This window comes from Daucus carota, chromosome 1, assembly GCF_001625215.2.
Source record: "Daucus carota subsp. sativus chromosome 1, DH1 v3.0, whole genome shotgun sequence".
Classification (NCBI taxonomy): Eukaryota; Viridiplantae; Streptophyta; class Magnoliopsida; order Apiales; family Apiaceae; genus Daucus; species Daucus carota.
Genome location: NC_030381.2, coordinates 31,922,656 through 31,939,925, shown reverse-complemented (window position 1 = coordinate 31,939,925; position 17,270 = coordinate 31,922,656). Strand labels below are relative to the sequence as shown.

The window sequence follows — 17,270 nt, the reverse complement described above, 5'->3', positions numbered from 1 at the left end:
ATCATACATTTATGACCTTGCTAACGAGATCATTCGGTTCCTGTTCAGCCCTTCAAGCCAAGTTCTTTTTACATGACTAAATAAAATAAATATGTACATAGTCTCCGTGTACTTGATAATTGATATGATTGATAGTGGATATTAATTTAGTTTTGCAAATTATAGTCATCTTTGTGATATTGATTGCCAAATTATTTATTCAATACAATTTTTTCTTCTTTTTGACAGGAAATACAATACAAATGAGTTAGCAAAATAAAAAACACTATAAAATTTAGGGTATTAGAGGATTCTAAATATATGGGAAGAAAACTCCACTTTCAGCTGGTGTATTAAATTGTCCGTGTATCAAATGAAAATTATATTATATTCCTATGTTACATGTAATTACAAAATTATCAAAATATAGTTCATTTATTATATTTGACATCAGTAATGGTGTCTGATTAGCATCAGTAATAGCTACCATGATCCCCTTTTTTTTTTTTAACAACGTCAAGCAAAAGATTAGCATCCAATTCAAACAACATTTACTAGCTTGCCACTCTTTAACCCATGATAGTGTCTTTTTAAGACCGAGAGCTTCTGCTCATCGAGGTTGAAATCGACCATGCACAATATTACTTCTTGCTCGAATAAAATGTCGAGACATCACGAGCGGCTGTTTCACCAGAATTACACGTAGGGGTGAGCATTCGGTCGGTCCGGTCCAAAACCGGACCGAACCGAATAGACCGAGGACCGAAGTTTTAATTTTTTTCGGACCGAACTGGACCGAAGTTTTATAATGGACCGGACCGGACCGAACCAAAATAATTCGGTTCGGTCCGGTCCGGACCGAAAGAACCGAAATTATTTTTAAAATAAAAAATTATATTATAAATAAAACTAAAATTCATCTTTTATTTTAAAATTTTCATATTAATTAATCACCCCCAATTCATTAAACATAGATATAATTAAATTTACAAATTAGATATTATAATTATAACATATAAGATATATAATATAAATATTAATTAAAATCATATATATTTCGGTCTATTCGGTCCGGACCGAAATATTTTTTTACGGACCGGACCGGACCGAACTTTATTTCGGTCTATTCGGTCCGGACCGAATGGACCGAATTTTCAGAAAATTAGGACCGAACCGAACCGAATTTACACGGTTCGGTTCGGTTTTTCGGTTCCGGTTCGGTTTTGCTCACCCCTAAATTTACACGCAGCATCAACATTTATTTTTAGGGCAATGCTAGAGACCCCAAATTTTTTCCCCAAAATTTGTTACCAAATGACGTGGCTAACAAGTGGCGAAATTTGATTGGGTGATTGATGAATCTGCAGGGGGGCCTCATTATTATGGGAATGAATGCAACCAATGAGATTTTGCCACGTCATTTGGGAAAAATTTTTGGGATAAATATTTGGGGTCCCTAGCATTTTCCTTATTTTTATCCAACCAGATGCGAGCCTGCTGCTGCCCTGTAACTCTAGTAACCTCCGTAGCACGATTCCAATTTGTTACTCCCTCCGTCCCTATGAATTGTATACAGTTTCCTTTTTGGGACGTCCCATCAATTGTATACATTCCAAAAGTAGTAAATTTTTATAATATAAAATATCATTACACCAAATACTTTCCTCCACTATCTCTATTCTATAATAATATAAACACTATTACACCCACTACTTTCCTCCACTATCTCAAATCTATTATTAAATATTAATGGGTCCCACCACTCTACCCACTTTTCATCCAACTTTACTCATTTCTTACACAATTTATTGGTCTCTGTGTCCCAGCCATTTGTATACAAATGACTGGGACGGAGGGAGTAGCATTTTGAAAGTCTGCCTTTAAGACCATCTCCAGCAGTTGTGATCCAAAAATCCAAATTTGGATCACCAACTGATCCAAATTCTGATCCAAATTTCTGATCGATTCCAGCAGCGTGATCCAAATTCTGATCCAAATTACTTTTTGTATATTATATTACATAAATTTTATATTAAACTATATAATCTTAAATTTAATTATTAATCATTATTAACTACTTATATATATTATATTTAATTAATTTAATTATTATTTTAACATCGATCAAAGTATCTCAAAATCAAGGAAATGAAGATAAAGCTCAAGGATCCCAAAATGATATGAATTGCTACGGACAATATTTCGATTATCTCGGTGAAACAAAAATAATCAGTTCGACTAAATCAAAATTTGTATATATCGTAATGTTTTCTAGTCATTTCCCGGCATTGTAGTTATAATTTATGCATTTAATGTACTTTTTTTTATTCAATTTCAATGAAATTTGCTTTTCTATTATTTTAAGTTTTTACTCAAACATTGATTTTATTAATGATTAATTATAAACTATTATTAATTAAATATTAATAATCACAAATTAATTTTAAGTCCGATAAAAAAAAGATAAAGAAATAACAAAATCATTATATTATAATAAAGTAGGTGATCCAAATTTGGATCAGTGAACAGTGGTGATCCAAATTTGGATCACTACTATTCTGATCCAAATTTGGATAACTTTTTGGATCACTGCTGTAGGAGAATTTGGGATAATCTGCCCCAAATTTGGATCTTTGGATCACTGCTGGGTTTGCCCTAACCCAAAGACAGACATATTAACCTTGTTCCAAAGCCACTTATAACACCAGCAACATAAAGTACTTGCATTAACCTATTCACTAACCTATTTACATTATAATTATGTTCGATGATTAGACCTCCAGTATCTACACATAATCCTCTTAAATTTGTAAATTATGTGTATAATATGTTGTCTTAATGGGCAATACAAATGAATTCCTGATTAATTAGATTTTTTTTCATATTCTCTCTATTTTTTTAATTTTCATCAATTAGTAATCTCCCTTTTTCTATTTTCTATTGTTTTATTAGCCTTTATAGCTATTAATTTATTATGATATGGCTATTATCATTAATATTCTATTATTAAGATGGTTATTATAAAAAAGTTTCAGGAATAAAGTGTAATCCCTCCTTCTGTCGCATGTGATTGTTTATGTTTACTGTTTGCACGCATTTTGATGCTTCTATAAAATAGAGTTCTATAATCTTTTTTTTTTTTAATTTTTGAATAAAAGTTTAAACGTCAAATTTTTATTTAGAAAAAAAATTAAAAAAAAATATTACGGAATTATACTTTATAAAAGTCTCAAAATACGTGCTAAATGTAATGAAAAGAATATAGAGGGGGTATATCTCTTGATTAAATGATAAGGTGTCTGATCAAAATATTATCCTCAAAAGTTGCATAGAGGACAAATTTTATTTGATGTATTTTGATACAAAGTTTGAATATCTTGAAAAAGGTGTTAAATCTATTGTATCTTTAAAATCTTGTTTGATTTTATATAACACCCAAATGTCCGTTCAATTTAGTATTTTTTTTGTTGAAAATAATACACCCTGCATATCAAGATGTCCGTTTTATTAAGTATCTGGTACCTTACTTTACACATGACATGTAGTAGATGATACGGACCGTTTAACACTGTAACTTCGCGACAATATTATGGTCTGATTGATTGTATTAGTTGCTTGAACATTAGAATGATAAATGTATTTTGGCTTGATAACAAGCCTGACACTTGATACTTGAAGAAAATGTTAAAGTAAATGCAAACAAAAAATCGTGCGAAGGAGATGTATGCTCTGTGGATCACACTTAAACAATAAAACATCTAGTAATTCGTTTTGATTGACAACCTGTAATAGAAAAGAACAAAACAAAGCCTTCTGAGATATCCATAAAAAGGTTCTTAGAGATAAAAGATATACAATCAGCCAGATAGTTCTGCACTTCTGGTAATTCATTGGTGCTAGCATTTTTCATGGCAATGGCATATCACTGAGACGTGATAAGGCGACCATCCTTACAAGTCTGTGATATAGTGATCAATCCTCACAAATTTCTGATTCCGTCCAAGATTACCTTCAATAATTTGTGCAAATAAAGTTATAGATTATAATACATAAAAAGCTAAATTCTGCACTGGAGCAAGAAATTGATCCCAGAGAAGAAAATAAATGCATGAGCTAAGATTTTGGCATTCCACATTTTCTTGCATAGGTCTATCAAATATCAATGCTGCCTAATATACATGCACTTTATACAACTTGCGGGATGTAACATTGTGTGGCGCACAGTTGTTTAGGGTGGAGATTGGTGGACAATTTGTTCACTGTGAATTGTCGTCATTGAAATGCAGTCGGATCTTCTAATCAGACATCACATATAGATCCATACAACTGCACAAAACTTTACATTATCTTCACGAACTATTTAAGTGAAACTTAAATAGTTTATTAATTCATTACTTTCACTCTTAATCTTTCTGCATTCAGCCAAATTTCAATATAAAATCCACTGTGATATTGGACCCTAATCACATATTACAATCTAGTTCTTTCTGCTAAATATCAATATTATATGTTTGCGTAGACTAGTAATATCAATAGTAATGTTGGTTGACTTGGTCACCTATATAACCGGCGGGCTAACGAGTAAGAGGTTTAGTTTCTAGAGCACATACATTAAGCATTTGCTCTCTGCAATAAGTAATAAAATACCAACAATCAACATGCATGATGTAAACTTCGACCATGACTATTGTTTCTTGTTAAATGCAATCAAATTTAAACAGTACCCAAATCACAACGACTCCCAAGTCCCAAGTCAACGATCATACTTTTCTAGCATCCGATGAACAATGCCACTACGTACATAGATGAAACTTCTTTGGGTCAAGTTAAAAAACTGCTACCCACTTGAATCTATAATTAGCATTTTAGCTAACCCGAACAACCACATTACAGATCTGACTGAATATAAAATACTTGCTAAAGGATGTGTATTCTTCTGAAGAACCATACCAATCAAAATGGTCAATCCCTACCAAAAATTGCTTTAAAACATTTCATCTGATCAGGATAGAATAGCCAAAATTGATTGTAGATAAAACGCCTTCAGTATGAAGTAACAAACTGTTTGATACAGATATCTAATGGATGGGGTGGTCACGTTTTGAAAACGTTGGTTGACATTTTCTTTGACTCATCCATTTAACATACTTCTTAAATGCCAGATATAATGTACACTAAAGGATCCAAAACATCTGGTTGCTATATATTAGTGTCACATATGACTTTAGGCCTTAAATAGTTAACTGAAACAATAGCATGGGTTCTTTATTTACCTTTGAGAATCTCAGCATGAGGGGAATTACTGAGCAAGTAGTTAATGACATAATCAGTGGACCTGGAGGGAATTTCATCAAGGCCTTGCAGGTAGAGAAACTTGAGGTTGCATAATGGAGACGGCTGATATTCTGAAAGATCTGGAACCCTGCGAAGAAACTAAGAAGGCAAGCAACGAAATGAGTTAAATCATTAGTAGCACTATGAATCTTCCATAAAATACATTCACAAAATCTAGTAAACTGCTCAGTGAACTGACTGAAAAAGAAAGAAAGATGCCTGAATTGTTTCACTTGAAAGTTTGAGAACCGGAGTTTCCCTGACTGCATCTAACATAGAAATAAAATTTGGCATAGCAGACGCCATCCTGTACTCATCGTCTTCTGATAAACCCCCGAAATCATCATTCCTAAGTTCAATATCAATATCCACTTCTTTTATACAAGGGAATCCATCCCCCGCAGAGAACTGTGGTACATGACCAGAACGAAATTCAAAGTACGATAGCTTTGGCGCAAAAACAGCCATATCACAATGTGAGATATCAGGGCCCAAGGCAAGCCGTTCGAGATTTACACAGTTTATAGTAAAATCCCCCTCAAAATTCCACCAACATTCAGAGCATCCCGACAGAGTTAATTCCTTCAAGTTCTCAAACCCCGAAACGTGATCCCCAAACCAAACATGCCGAAGATACAAGGAATTCAAAGAGGGCAACACCCAATCATCAATTGGCTGAAATTTCCCACACCAAGTAAGATGCAATGTTTTAAGGGAATCAGACTCAAGACAAATGGCATCCCTGAATTTTCCGCCGCACAAGCGTAAATTCTCAACATTGTTCGCAAGTGCATAGTCTAAACACAATGCTGAAATGCATTCATCATTGCTTTTAATGCAATGGACCTTAATAGTGGAAAGAACAGTATCTTGGTTTCGAGAATTGAGAAAATTAGTGATAAATTTGCAACCGAGATCATAGTTATCGGAATTAAAATATTGGGTGTTGGTTTTGAATAAGAGAGAGGGGAGAGTAGTCCATAGATTTACCCATCGTTTTGAAAGGACGGAGGTCTGTACAGCGGCATCAGAATCGAGGTAGGAGAGGATGTGAGAGAGCAGTTCATCAGGCAATCTGCTGATTCTATCTTCTTCTTCTTCTTCTTGGATGACTTGGCCCATGTTTCGGTGAATAATCTGGGTGCTCATATTCTTGGGAAAACCTAGGCTTAAACAGAAGGGATAGTTTGAATTTGAAGTGTGAATCGTAAACAGAGGTGTTTCTCTCGAAAAGCGAATTATTTTGAGAATCTCATGAAGTATACAGTTCCGTGACTTTTTTTAATTAAAAATTTAAGTGTGAAATTTTATTCTGTTCAAAAAAAAAAGTGTGAAATTTTATTAAAAAAGAAACTAAAAAATATTATGAAATTATAAGAGTCATAAATTACGTGATAAAAAATAACGTAAAGAAACTGATAAGGATTCATTGAATATTCAAACCCAAATTGCAGCCTCAGTAGTAAAAAATCTGGTACGGTGCGGTTTGATTTGTCCGGTCTATACATTTAGGAAAAAAAATTGCACAAATTATAAATAAGAAAAAAAATGAGATGAGTGCAGAATTATTATGATAAGATTTGAGAAGAAATTGAATATACGAGAATCCCTGTACAGTTGAATATAATGTAAGTACATGGTAGTTGTAGATAGAAGAGATACAATTAGCAAGTAGTCTGCACTTCATATTCTTCATTGCTTGTTTCATTTTTCTTGGCAATGGCATATCACCGAGATGTGATAAGGTGACAAAATCTTACAAATCTGCGATACAGTAATTAAACTCCACAAGTTAAATTTCAAGTAGTGGGTTGCTATATGAGAGCCTAAGGGATATTTCTACCCAGATTAAAAGTTGAAGGCCATATTGCAAAAGTGACTAAAGAAATGAGTACAAAATGCTATCTTTTTTCTTTTGATATAGCTTATAAAGCTGATAAGGACCTAGGATCGACAGCGATGAGGCCTCAGCCACTACCATCACACTCCTGTAAAGTCTGTAACTTTTTTCTGCATTGCCAAAGTGATGATGAGGTGCTAAACTGCTAATAATTGAGTATGTGCTGCATATTTTATGAACTTTTATTTTTACATAGAAAGTTACAGAGTTTACTAGTTTGGCAAAGCTCTAGTCCTGATGGAAGAATACGAACGAGGCATGAGACGGATTGAACATGTTCTCTACAATATTTGTTAATGCATTTTTTTTCCTGAACAATTTTTTGATTAAAAGCATAGAAACATGACGAGGTGCTCTGGAACGGTTCTTTATATCCAAAATGCACAGATCAGATAAATAGTATTTGAGCAGAGTGCTTAATAATTGTATCTTCTTCAGTATATTCTGAAAATACGTTCCACTTTCCACTAGGAGAATGATTTCCTCATGGGAGCTAGACCAAGTAGGTAGCTGGATCATAGAACCTTGGAAATTCAGAGTTGTGTCGGGATGTGCACCGTGCAAAGGAAGTAGAGCTGTACAGGTTCTGAAAGTTCTCTAGTGAGGACTGATGGAGAGGGCCAATGTAATCTAAGTGTGCTGAGATGAGAGAGGTGAGTTTTTGTGGTAGAAGTTTTCAGTGAAAACCTATCCAGGAGGCTGAAAACCAGAGGCACGTCGAATAGCAGGTCTGACATCGAGAAATCTGTCTTATTGGTGATCATATTCAGATCATGTTTGATATGACAAACACAGATATTTGAAAAAAATAGCTACACTAATAGTATAACAAATAAAGGACTGAACTAATACATTCGACATGTTTTCTAAAATCATAACTATAATGATAATCCAGACTCCACAGTAAAACAAATGCAAAGATTCACCAAATTCAAACACCTGTTTTTGCATTCAATTGTAACTGAATACAATAATCAGATTTAGCTATATATCAAATAGGCCAAGTGACTTCTCTTCTGTTCTTCAAAACAATTAAATTTCTGCAGTAATTTAAACCAAAATTCCCAATTCCGCCTTTTAAATTAGGTTCCCTAATTATAGATAAAACATGTCAAATGAACACTTCCACAATTCAAATTTCACAAAAAAAAAAAAAAGAGTATATTCACCATTGAAGTGTCCTGGTCCTCTGGCATTAACGTGTCATTGACACCGCGGTGGAACCAGGCTGAGGCTGTCTATCTGCAAATCTACATTCCTCGGAGATGTATCCCAGCAGTGTCAGTAAGCAGAGGAAATTCAGGCGTCTTTCCCAAAATAGTATTCACCATAATATAAATAATCCCAAACACAACCCCTATGAACACGAAATCGAGACCAATTCTCATCCCAGCAGGCCAAACCGGGAGAACAAGCGCCTGCAGGATGCCAACAGGCATCTGCAAAATAATATCAAGAAGTATAGTTTGCAATGCATTGATCCGAACGTACTTGCTCAACTTAGGGTTTCGAACAACAAACTGCAGAACAACAAAAAAGGAAACAAAACGTATGAGAAAATTAGAGTTATACTGATAGTAGATTTGAGGGTACAGAGTTGGAGGAATGCGGTGGTTTCCATATCGAATGCCGCTTAAGAAAGTTAAGGAATAAAGTGCAGCGCTGATCAGACGGTCCGGGACCGGGGCCGAGCTGTGGCCAGAACATGCAGTGATTTTTCTGAGCCTGTCAATGTGAGTGACTCTGAGGGGAGTCTGTGTGAAGCGAGCACGAGACGATAAGTGGACCGTGGATCGGATTGGATGATCGAGAAGAGCTTTTCGGGTTGCAACAGGGCTAGGGCGGTGACGGTGGAGGCAGAGATGAGAGAAGGAGGTTACTTGGGAGGCAAGGAAGAGGGAGAGGGATAGAGGGGATGTTATTGCCCTGCACTCTGTTTGGTCCAGGGTAAACATTGTTAAGGCTAATGTTTTTTGTTGTTCTATGTGTTTGTGTTATATGTGATCTTTGTTGAATCAAAATTTACAAGTTTGTGTCAACAGCTTCTTATCATCAGCAGCAGCGCAAAAAACAGAAACTATCAGAAATTCAGCCACGAAAGCAGAATCGTTCAAAAATTCGAGATCTAATTATTATTTTATAGTATTATTTTAACCGAGAAAGTTAGGATTATATATATTATTTTGATCAAGAAAGTTAGGATTATTGAATATACGACCGAGAAAGTTAGGATTATATATATTATTTTAATCAAGAAAGTTAGGATTATTGAATATACGACGCTAATTATCATTTCATATTATTTTAACTGACACTAATTATTATTTTATATAATTTTAACTGAGAATCTTAGGATTATTGAATATACAGGGCTAATTATTATTTTATGTTATTTTAACCGAGAAAGTTATAATTACTTTAACCAACCAATTCTAGTAGCTAATCCAGATAAATTAAATTAAATGAATGGTTGTCAAACGCACGGAGATCAAATACTTATATTCATTTATCGTTTATCTTTTATGGATTCAGATTTGGTTCTTTTCATTATTGAATGAAATGATTTCACATTCCAACAAAGCCTGTTGCTAATGAGTAAATTAGAGATTTACAACACAACCGAATCAACACATTTTGCTTGCTATAGTTGCATTATATATTTTCCTCCACATGAACTAATGTGCCTCTTCACAGATAGGATTTCAAGGATTTCACAAATCAACCGCAAAATACATTCGTATATGTAGGGTGCAGTCCTAGTGAGCATATGCAGAGTTGTATTCAATAATCAGCTGCTTTTCTCCTAAGTTCATTTAGCTCATTCTCGATTTCAGTTTCTCGGAATGGAAAGCCCGAGTTTGAGGCGGCTGTAGTTCTCCCTGGTGGTAGCTGTCCTTTCTGTTCAGCCAAATATGCAATTCCAACTACTACTTCAGAATTGAATTCAGTACAAAGCAGATAATAAATAAATCATGGCATGAGTTGTACTTGAAACAAAAGAAAAGGGAAACAAATGTGGTATACGCTTACCTTTGTACTTCCAGACAATTCTTCCTTCAAACTTGCAAGATCGTCATCGACTGATGAAGTCTCCAGCAATGCAAACTGCAAATAGATGTATAAAGTCAGACCAGTCGACGCAGAAGATTCGTCAATAATAAACTTAATTCTTAATAAGAGACACTGACCATGATGCTGAAAAGTGAAATGGTTTTAAAAGAACAGCCAATATACATCTGTTACAATTTCATATCAACATAACTATGCATGAAACTAGCATTTACCTTGATAAACTCACGAACATCACGTCTATTGCTAGACAAGGACTCTAGATAGAAAAGGAGATTATTAGGAAAAAGTCTTATGATTATTAGCATATACTCGATTCACCCCCTCCAATTTTCAATACAGATTATCAATTTTAACTCTGAGTCAGGTTTACTCATTTTCACTTACAATAGTAGTAAGTAGTAAGCATTTGAAATTTGGATTCCTCGAAGCTCTAATTTAACAGGTATGAGAACTCTAATAAGTCTCCCAACGACTTCTATGATTTTAAAAAAGTACAAAAAAGTCCATACGCCATATAAATATCCTTTTGCTTGCCTTTGATCAAGCCACTATAAAAAATTAAAGACTGTACCAACTTCAGACAAGACTTCAACGAATACCAGATACAGATAAGATGATGCCTCTTTTTTATCTTGCTGGACAAGGACAATAGGATAAATGGAACTTCTGAAAAGATATAGAATGGTGGTTGAGAAAATGAGACAGATTTTGGTTGACAAAAGGAACTTTTACCTTCCCTTCAAGGTCATCAGTAGTTAGCTGATTAAGTGCATCTGCCTGAGATTCCATAGCCATGACTGCATAAAATGTAGCCTATATTATGCTTTGCAGATACTTAAGTACTAAAACAATTATAATGATACAACTATGAAGCCAAAACTACTCCAAGCAAAGGCTTCGATCATCAATTGAACCTTAGCAAGATCAAAAGCAAAACTAAAAAAAAAAATACATCAAATCTATCGCTATATCACAAACAATCTTATAACCCACGCAAGGCAAGGAAATGTTTAACATTTTTAATTTAGCACTTGAATAAGTACCTCTATACTATAATTGTAAATTAAAATGTATGTAATTAATACAAGTATCAAACTCTTAACCTGCATTATCATATGTAGTAACTTTTAATATCAATTTGGCTAACACATATGTAGCTGCCACGTATTGAAGCCTTGACCTTTCATTATGGAATGACATTCTTTCATATCTGTAGTTGCCAAGTGTCAAACTCAAGATATATAGAAGTGGCTAACCAATTTGATGGACAAGATCTTCTTAACAATTATTACAAATAGGATATGATATATTTTCTTGCAAAATTACACAATTTTGGAGCAAAATAAAGTATTGATTATCAAATAACAAGGCACAGAATTTGAGATTTCTAATTTATTAATACATGTAAATCCAACCTCCATTGGAGTCTTTAATGTATTCTAAAGTATATGAAACTGAGGGGTTTGAATGCTTGACTCTCAGTTTTGGTAAAGGTAACCTGTGGCTTAATTATTTCCCTGTTGTAAAGGTAGAGCACCGAGTCATCTTTTGGAGAAGATGGCGTCAGACGGTCAGAAGCTTTTTTTTCTTTACTCGGTAATTACTAATGACCCTGATTCAATTTTAAGGTTTAGCTCAATTGAGACATTTAATGAACACTGTCAGGGCCTTAATATTATTGGCACGCTGATATAAACTTAACTTAAAGTATCTCTTGTGAAGAAGTGGGTGTACAGATAAAAGCAGATAGCAAATAAGGATATAAAGGACAAGAAACCTTTTTCTTCCATCTTTTCGAAAGCTGAAAGGGCAGAGCTTGTATTGACATTACCCAGCATATCATTGAGTTTAGTTGCAGTCCTACAAAGAAGTGGCAACTCAGTACTCAACATTATAGTGAACAAGCATACTACTTTGCAAGGTGGAATTTATATATTTCGTAAAAGCAGAAGATCGGAACCAACTTTGCAGACTGGGCTCGTGCTTTAAGGGTATCCTTCTTAGACTTTGCCTCCTGTATTTTGCTCTCTAACAGCTGCGCATACCAAAAAACATACAGTCAAACACCAGTTCCACACATTTACTTCTTCCTTATCAATAAGTTATAAGTTATCAAAAAGTGCAAATTTTCAAAATGAAGTAAAATTTTTAGTAGTCACAAAAAAAATAGGTTTCTTATTTCGCGCCAACAAATATACTCCACAATGTACAACGACACAAGATATTATCATTTATAACCAAATGAAAGAGAAAAAGAAAACTGCAAACTTGCCCGAGTATTAGAGACGAGGTTATCAACAACACCCTTTTGCTGATCGAGTTGTGTCTTCATAGCAGTTGCATTATCCTACCGAAAGAATGAATAATGTGTTAAGCAACACAAACGATTAAATAACACACAACAGCAGAAGGCATCTGAGACCCTTTAGATTTTAGTTTTTCAAGTATATATTACTTAAGGGGAAAAGTATGACAGCATAAGCACTACATAAATACATAGTAAATTGTTGTCAATTTGTTTTGACATCACCTTCAGAGTTTTGCACATTTCTAAAATTACAACTGATTTTTCTACATTTAAACATGAATTGTATAATTATTTATTTGTTACGGGTGCAGGGGAAGGGAAATTGGGAAATGAAGAGGATGAACGGAGATGTGAAGCAGTTACAAAGTACATACAGCCAATGTCTTGCGCCTTTTAAGAGCCTCACGAGCAAGATCCTCATTTCCCTTCTCAAGAGCAAGTTGTGCTCGTCTGTACCTATAAACAAGATGTGATGAATGGGAAGCAAAAAACAGAAATATTGTAACACTTTTGGAGGGCCTTGTAAATATTCATTGTCATTACCAATCCTCAGAAGCCTGTTGTGCTGTTTTATATTTGTTTTCCAGTTGCTTCTGTGATGCCAGGGTCTTTAAAAGAAAAGAGATTAAAAAAACATGAGTGTCTTTGTTTCCTTTCACAAATATATATCCTAAAAACTGCTGAATACAACGAAATAGATAATGACAAACATACTTGAGCTGTAGCTTGACGCATCTTTATTAAATCATCATTCATTTCTGTAACAGCTTGCTCTAAGATCTTCTCCGGGTCTTCAAAAGCGCTTACAATTGCATTTGCATAGGACTATGTTCAAGAGATAAAGAGATGGAAAGAGGATTTTAATACAAAAGACATGACAAAATTGGAGTGAATACAAGCACCTCACAACAGGAAAATAATTATGAAATTCAGACCTTGATAACCCTGGCAAAGCGCTCAAAAAGGTTCATACGAGTACCAAGAGCATTAGCACTAAAACCACTAGATTGCCATCGACTGGACTTGACTAAGCGTATCCCAGAAAACTTTTGTGCTCCCACTGTACAAAAACATGAAGTTTTAAGATTTGGCTTTATATGGTCTACTACTGGAATGTGTACGAGTATGCATACTCCGCATATTGTCCTTTTGAAATCACCAAGCAAACAAATCATTATAATGAAACACAACAGTTCTTCCATGGTGAAACTGAAATGTGGCAGGTTAGGCCCCTGTGACTTCATAAGCAAATATAAAAATTGTAAAATGTGCTCGTGAACAAGTTTTGAGGTTTCAAAGATTTGCATCAGAGTGAAATATAATATTACTATTAGACCAATTACGCATCGACCACAAGAATCAAACAAAAGAGCTTATCATCAAACAAAAAAAAAAATACTAGGAAGCAAGTAAAACGGCTATAAATCACTTTGTTCACCATCAAAACGTCTGGGAACAAAGCATCTGGTGTCTGTGTACTTGAACATTAGTATTATTTAGCCGAAATTTCTGTTCAAGCAAATACAGTTTGTGAAAAATATATTCCCTATGCAATACTAATTAAGACAAACCCAATTTACCCAAAAATAAACTATAGCACCCAAGAGTACATCTTCAAGTCTTAACTCTGCAATTAGTACTGCAGAATTTCCCAACACTCCCTATATATCACTCCTCGCGCTCTATATATTTATCACTTCATCAGTCTCTTAACATATCCATTTGTCTATTAATTTCTAAACACTATCTTAAAACCTAATTGTATATAACTCATCAAATCACTTCCACCTATACAAAGTTCAGCTCAACACCACATTTTAAACATCAAAATTCTCCTTCTTCTGCACAGTGTACAGCTCAATTAAGGCTTCAAGTCATCTTGGTATATCACTACAGATGACAGGTGTTGACAAAGTGTATTAATAAGGCATTCTCAATGTCAGAACACTGAGAATGTGTAGTTTACACCCTATTTTTATATAATTGAACAATGATATTATTGGCCTTTAAAGTAAAAACTGCAGTCGATGCAGAGGTTCATATATACCAACCAGCAACTTAAAAAGAGATGGAGGAAAAAAATTAAATTGAGTCAAGTGAGTGTACCCTCAAAGTATATGTTGTTATCCATATATCTAAAGTAATTTAAGTGACATATTGCAGGGAAGAGAAGAAACTCACTCTAGGTCCATTTCCCACAATAACAGTTAGCAGCTAAAGATAAATCATATCCTCTTGTACTACACTAAACGGTATTTTTTTGCTAGGAAAAATAATTGCCATCTTGCTCGAGGTTTACTACATTTGACCCTTAAATCAGAAAAGCCAGAACCAAAATAGGAGTTGTGTCACCAAACAGGCAAACAGACCAACCCCATTAGTCCAAACAAAGGGACGAGTACTATTAAAAGAACTAACCAGCATAAATACACAAAAACACGATCAGTACACAACTAACACGAGTCACAATCTCATCATCACATGCACTCCACAATAATCCATATAAATTCCAACCCAAATAAACCCACAAGAAATTGCTCACAATCTCAAAAGGGCAAGATCTAATTAGCATAAAATCATCTGGGCCCTAATAATATCAACTAACAAGCCCTAAAATCTACACAAAGGTACAATATCACTGATCCCACACAGCACAAACATCTTTCAAAAAATCAAAAACAAACCCACCATAAAAACATACATATACATAAAGTGCAAGATTAAAAGTGAAGTTAAGAGCATAAAAAATGTAAAAGTGGAACCTGAAGTGCCAAAAAAGGCCGAGTTAGATGGGGGTTGAGCTTTAACAATGAAGAATCTACTAGTGTGAGTATTGGGTGTGTTAAATGAAGTTGAGGGCAAGTGTAACCCTGTATTGGGTGCTCTAATTGCCATTTTTGAATGCACCAAATCAACCCCACTCAGAATCACTGTGTGTTTTTGTGAGTGTGAATAGAGAAATGAGGGAGCGAGTCAGAGTAATCACGAGGTATAAGAATAGGCTATATTAATGTTTGGGTGTCCAAGTTTACTCCGATGTGTAAATGAACCACTAAAGTTTAAATATGTTCGTTTCGGCCAGTTAAGTTTACCGAATCAGACAATATGGACCTCGAATCAGAAAAAACAAACCGTGAACGGATTTCTTATTTTGCTTTTAAGAATAAAGTATTTACTTCACTTATCTCCCCGGATTTCTCATTTTGCTTTTAAAAATAAAATATTTACTTCACTTGTCCCCGTCTCGGTATTTTCTACTCTTTTAATACTCTTTCATTTCAATAGCTTTTAATATAATAATAATAGATAAACTAAATAAAAGAATTATTAGATTTTCACTTGATATAATTTGATAAACTGTTCTAATTAGTTGTTAAAATTTCCATTCAATATAAAATTCTAAATTTTATTAAAATTAATTTCATTTGTTATATATTTAAAAAGTTAAAATATTCATTCCGGTTTAGATGTCCATTTTATACTTCCAAGATATTTCATTTACCAAAATACTTAAGGGCTTTTTTTTTATTCCTAACCAAATTTTCAATCTTATTTTCAAAAATACAACCTTCTCCAATCTTATTTTCAAAAATACTACCTCCTCTAAAATATTTTCCAAAAATACGGTGGTTGCATACACAACCACCGTATTTTTGGAAAATATTTTCAAAAAAATAGTATATTTGAAAGATTTTAGATAAGGTAGTATTTTTGAAAATAAGATTGAAGAAGGTAGTATTTTTGAAAACAAGATTGAAAAAACTGTATACAAGGTAATTCCCCAATATTTTACTCAAAATATTTGTTCATTAATTGATTTGTGATACGGGGCTTTTTCAAGAATAGGCTTTATACATCACAATTTTTTCAAATAATATCTAAAATACCAAAATCATGAAAAATAGTTTTAAAAATCAATTATTAACTTCAAATAATCCAGTATTTTGATTTTTAGAAAAAAAACTTTAAGTGGTGTTTTTTTTAGGTCTAATAATCACCGGAAACTGTATCACCATTTGGCATTTTAGAGTCAAACATTACATGAAATAGCGTATCACCATTTGGCATTTTAGAGTCAAACATTACATGAAATAGCGTTTAGAGATTTAAAATCCTACACGATCTCACTTTAAAGAGTAAAAGAGAGATGAACGCTACAAAACACAATATAGTATTTCGGATTATTAAAAGATATTTCGGGCTATTATTAGCGATAACAATGTATAAAACCTTAATAAAATGATAGATTGGACCTAACACCCACTTCTTCTTCACGGAAAACATATATATTATTCGGCAAAGAAGGTAAACGCATAAATTAAACAGAGGTTGAATGCAGAACTGCAATTATACTCCTGTATTTAGCAAAACTCCAAACTATCCACCTAAGTAGATTGGTTTTCCAAATAAAGCTTTTACACTATTACATAACATACATGTATTCTACGCTTCACCAAGTTCAAACAATCCCATCTCTCCTGATTATCACGAATCCCTGTACTTAGAACTTGTTTCCTCTACTTGTCTGGTGCATAGACAGGACTCCGGTGGAAAACGTATCGAACATACACCAAGAAAACACATAATAGAGCTAACCCAGATATTTGACATTCTCAGTGCAATTCTTCCATTCTTTGTGCTATGAAACGAGGACTGATAAGAATTTATTTTGGGAAG

General features: G+C 33.9%; 3 protein-coding genes across 3 annotated transcripts; all 3 read right to left on the bottom strand.

The window, feature by feature from the left end:
- Positions 1–3,686: 3,686 nt before the first annotated feature.
- On the bottom strand, positions 3,687–6,571 carry LOC108201818 (F-box/FBD/LRR-repeat protein At2g26030-like). Its single transcript, XM_017370127.2, has 3 exons — positions 5,533–6,571; positions 5,253–5,412; positions 3,687–3,988 (listed from the first exon to the last, which is right to left on the bottom strand). The coding sequence occupies exons 1-3, from the start codon at positions 6,460–6,462 to the stop codon at positions 3,930–3,932; spliced, it is 1,149 nt and encodes a 382-aa protein (XP_017225616.1). The 5' UTR covers positions 6,463–6,571; the 3' UTR covers positions 3,687–3,929.
- A 1,892-nt stretch (positions 6,572–8,463) lies between these two features.
- On the bottom strand, positions 8,464–9,168 carry LOC108221014 (protein TIC 20-II, chloroplastic). Its single transcript, XM_017394918.1, has one exon. The coding sequence runs from the start codon at positions 9,166–9,168 to the stop codon at positions 8,464–8,466; it is 705 nt and encodes a 234-aa protein (XP_017250407.1).
- Positions 9,169–9,697: 529 nt separating this feature from the next.
- On the bottom strand, positions 9,698–15,631 carry LOC108204673 (membrane-associated protein VIPP1, chloroplastic). The gene is made up of 11 exons (XM_017374231.2): positions 15,356–15,631; positions 13,529–13,653; positions 13,308–13,418; positions 13,137–13,201; positions 12,968–13,049; positions 12,558–12,632; positions 12,250–12,320; positions 12,063–12,145; positions 11,018–11,082; positions 10,244–10,318; positions 9,698–10,111 (listed from the first exon to the last, which is right to left on the bottom strand). The coding sequence occupies exons 1-11, from the start codon at positions 15,486–15,488 to the stop codon at positions 9,995–9,997; spliced, it is 1,002 nt and encodes a 333-aa protein (XP_017229720.1). The 5' UTR covers positions 15,489–15,631; the 3' UTR covers positions 9,698–9,994.
- Positions 15,632–17,270: the final 1,639 nt, after the last annotated feature.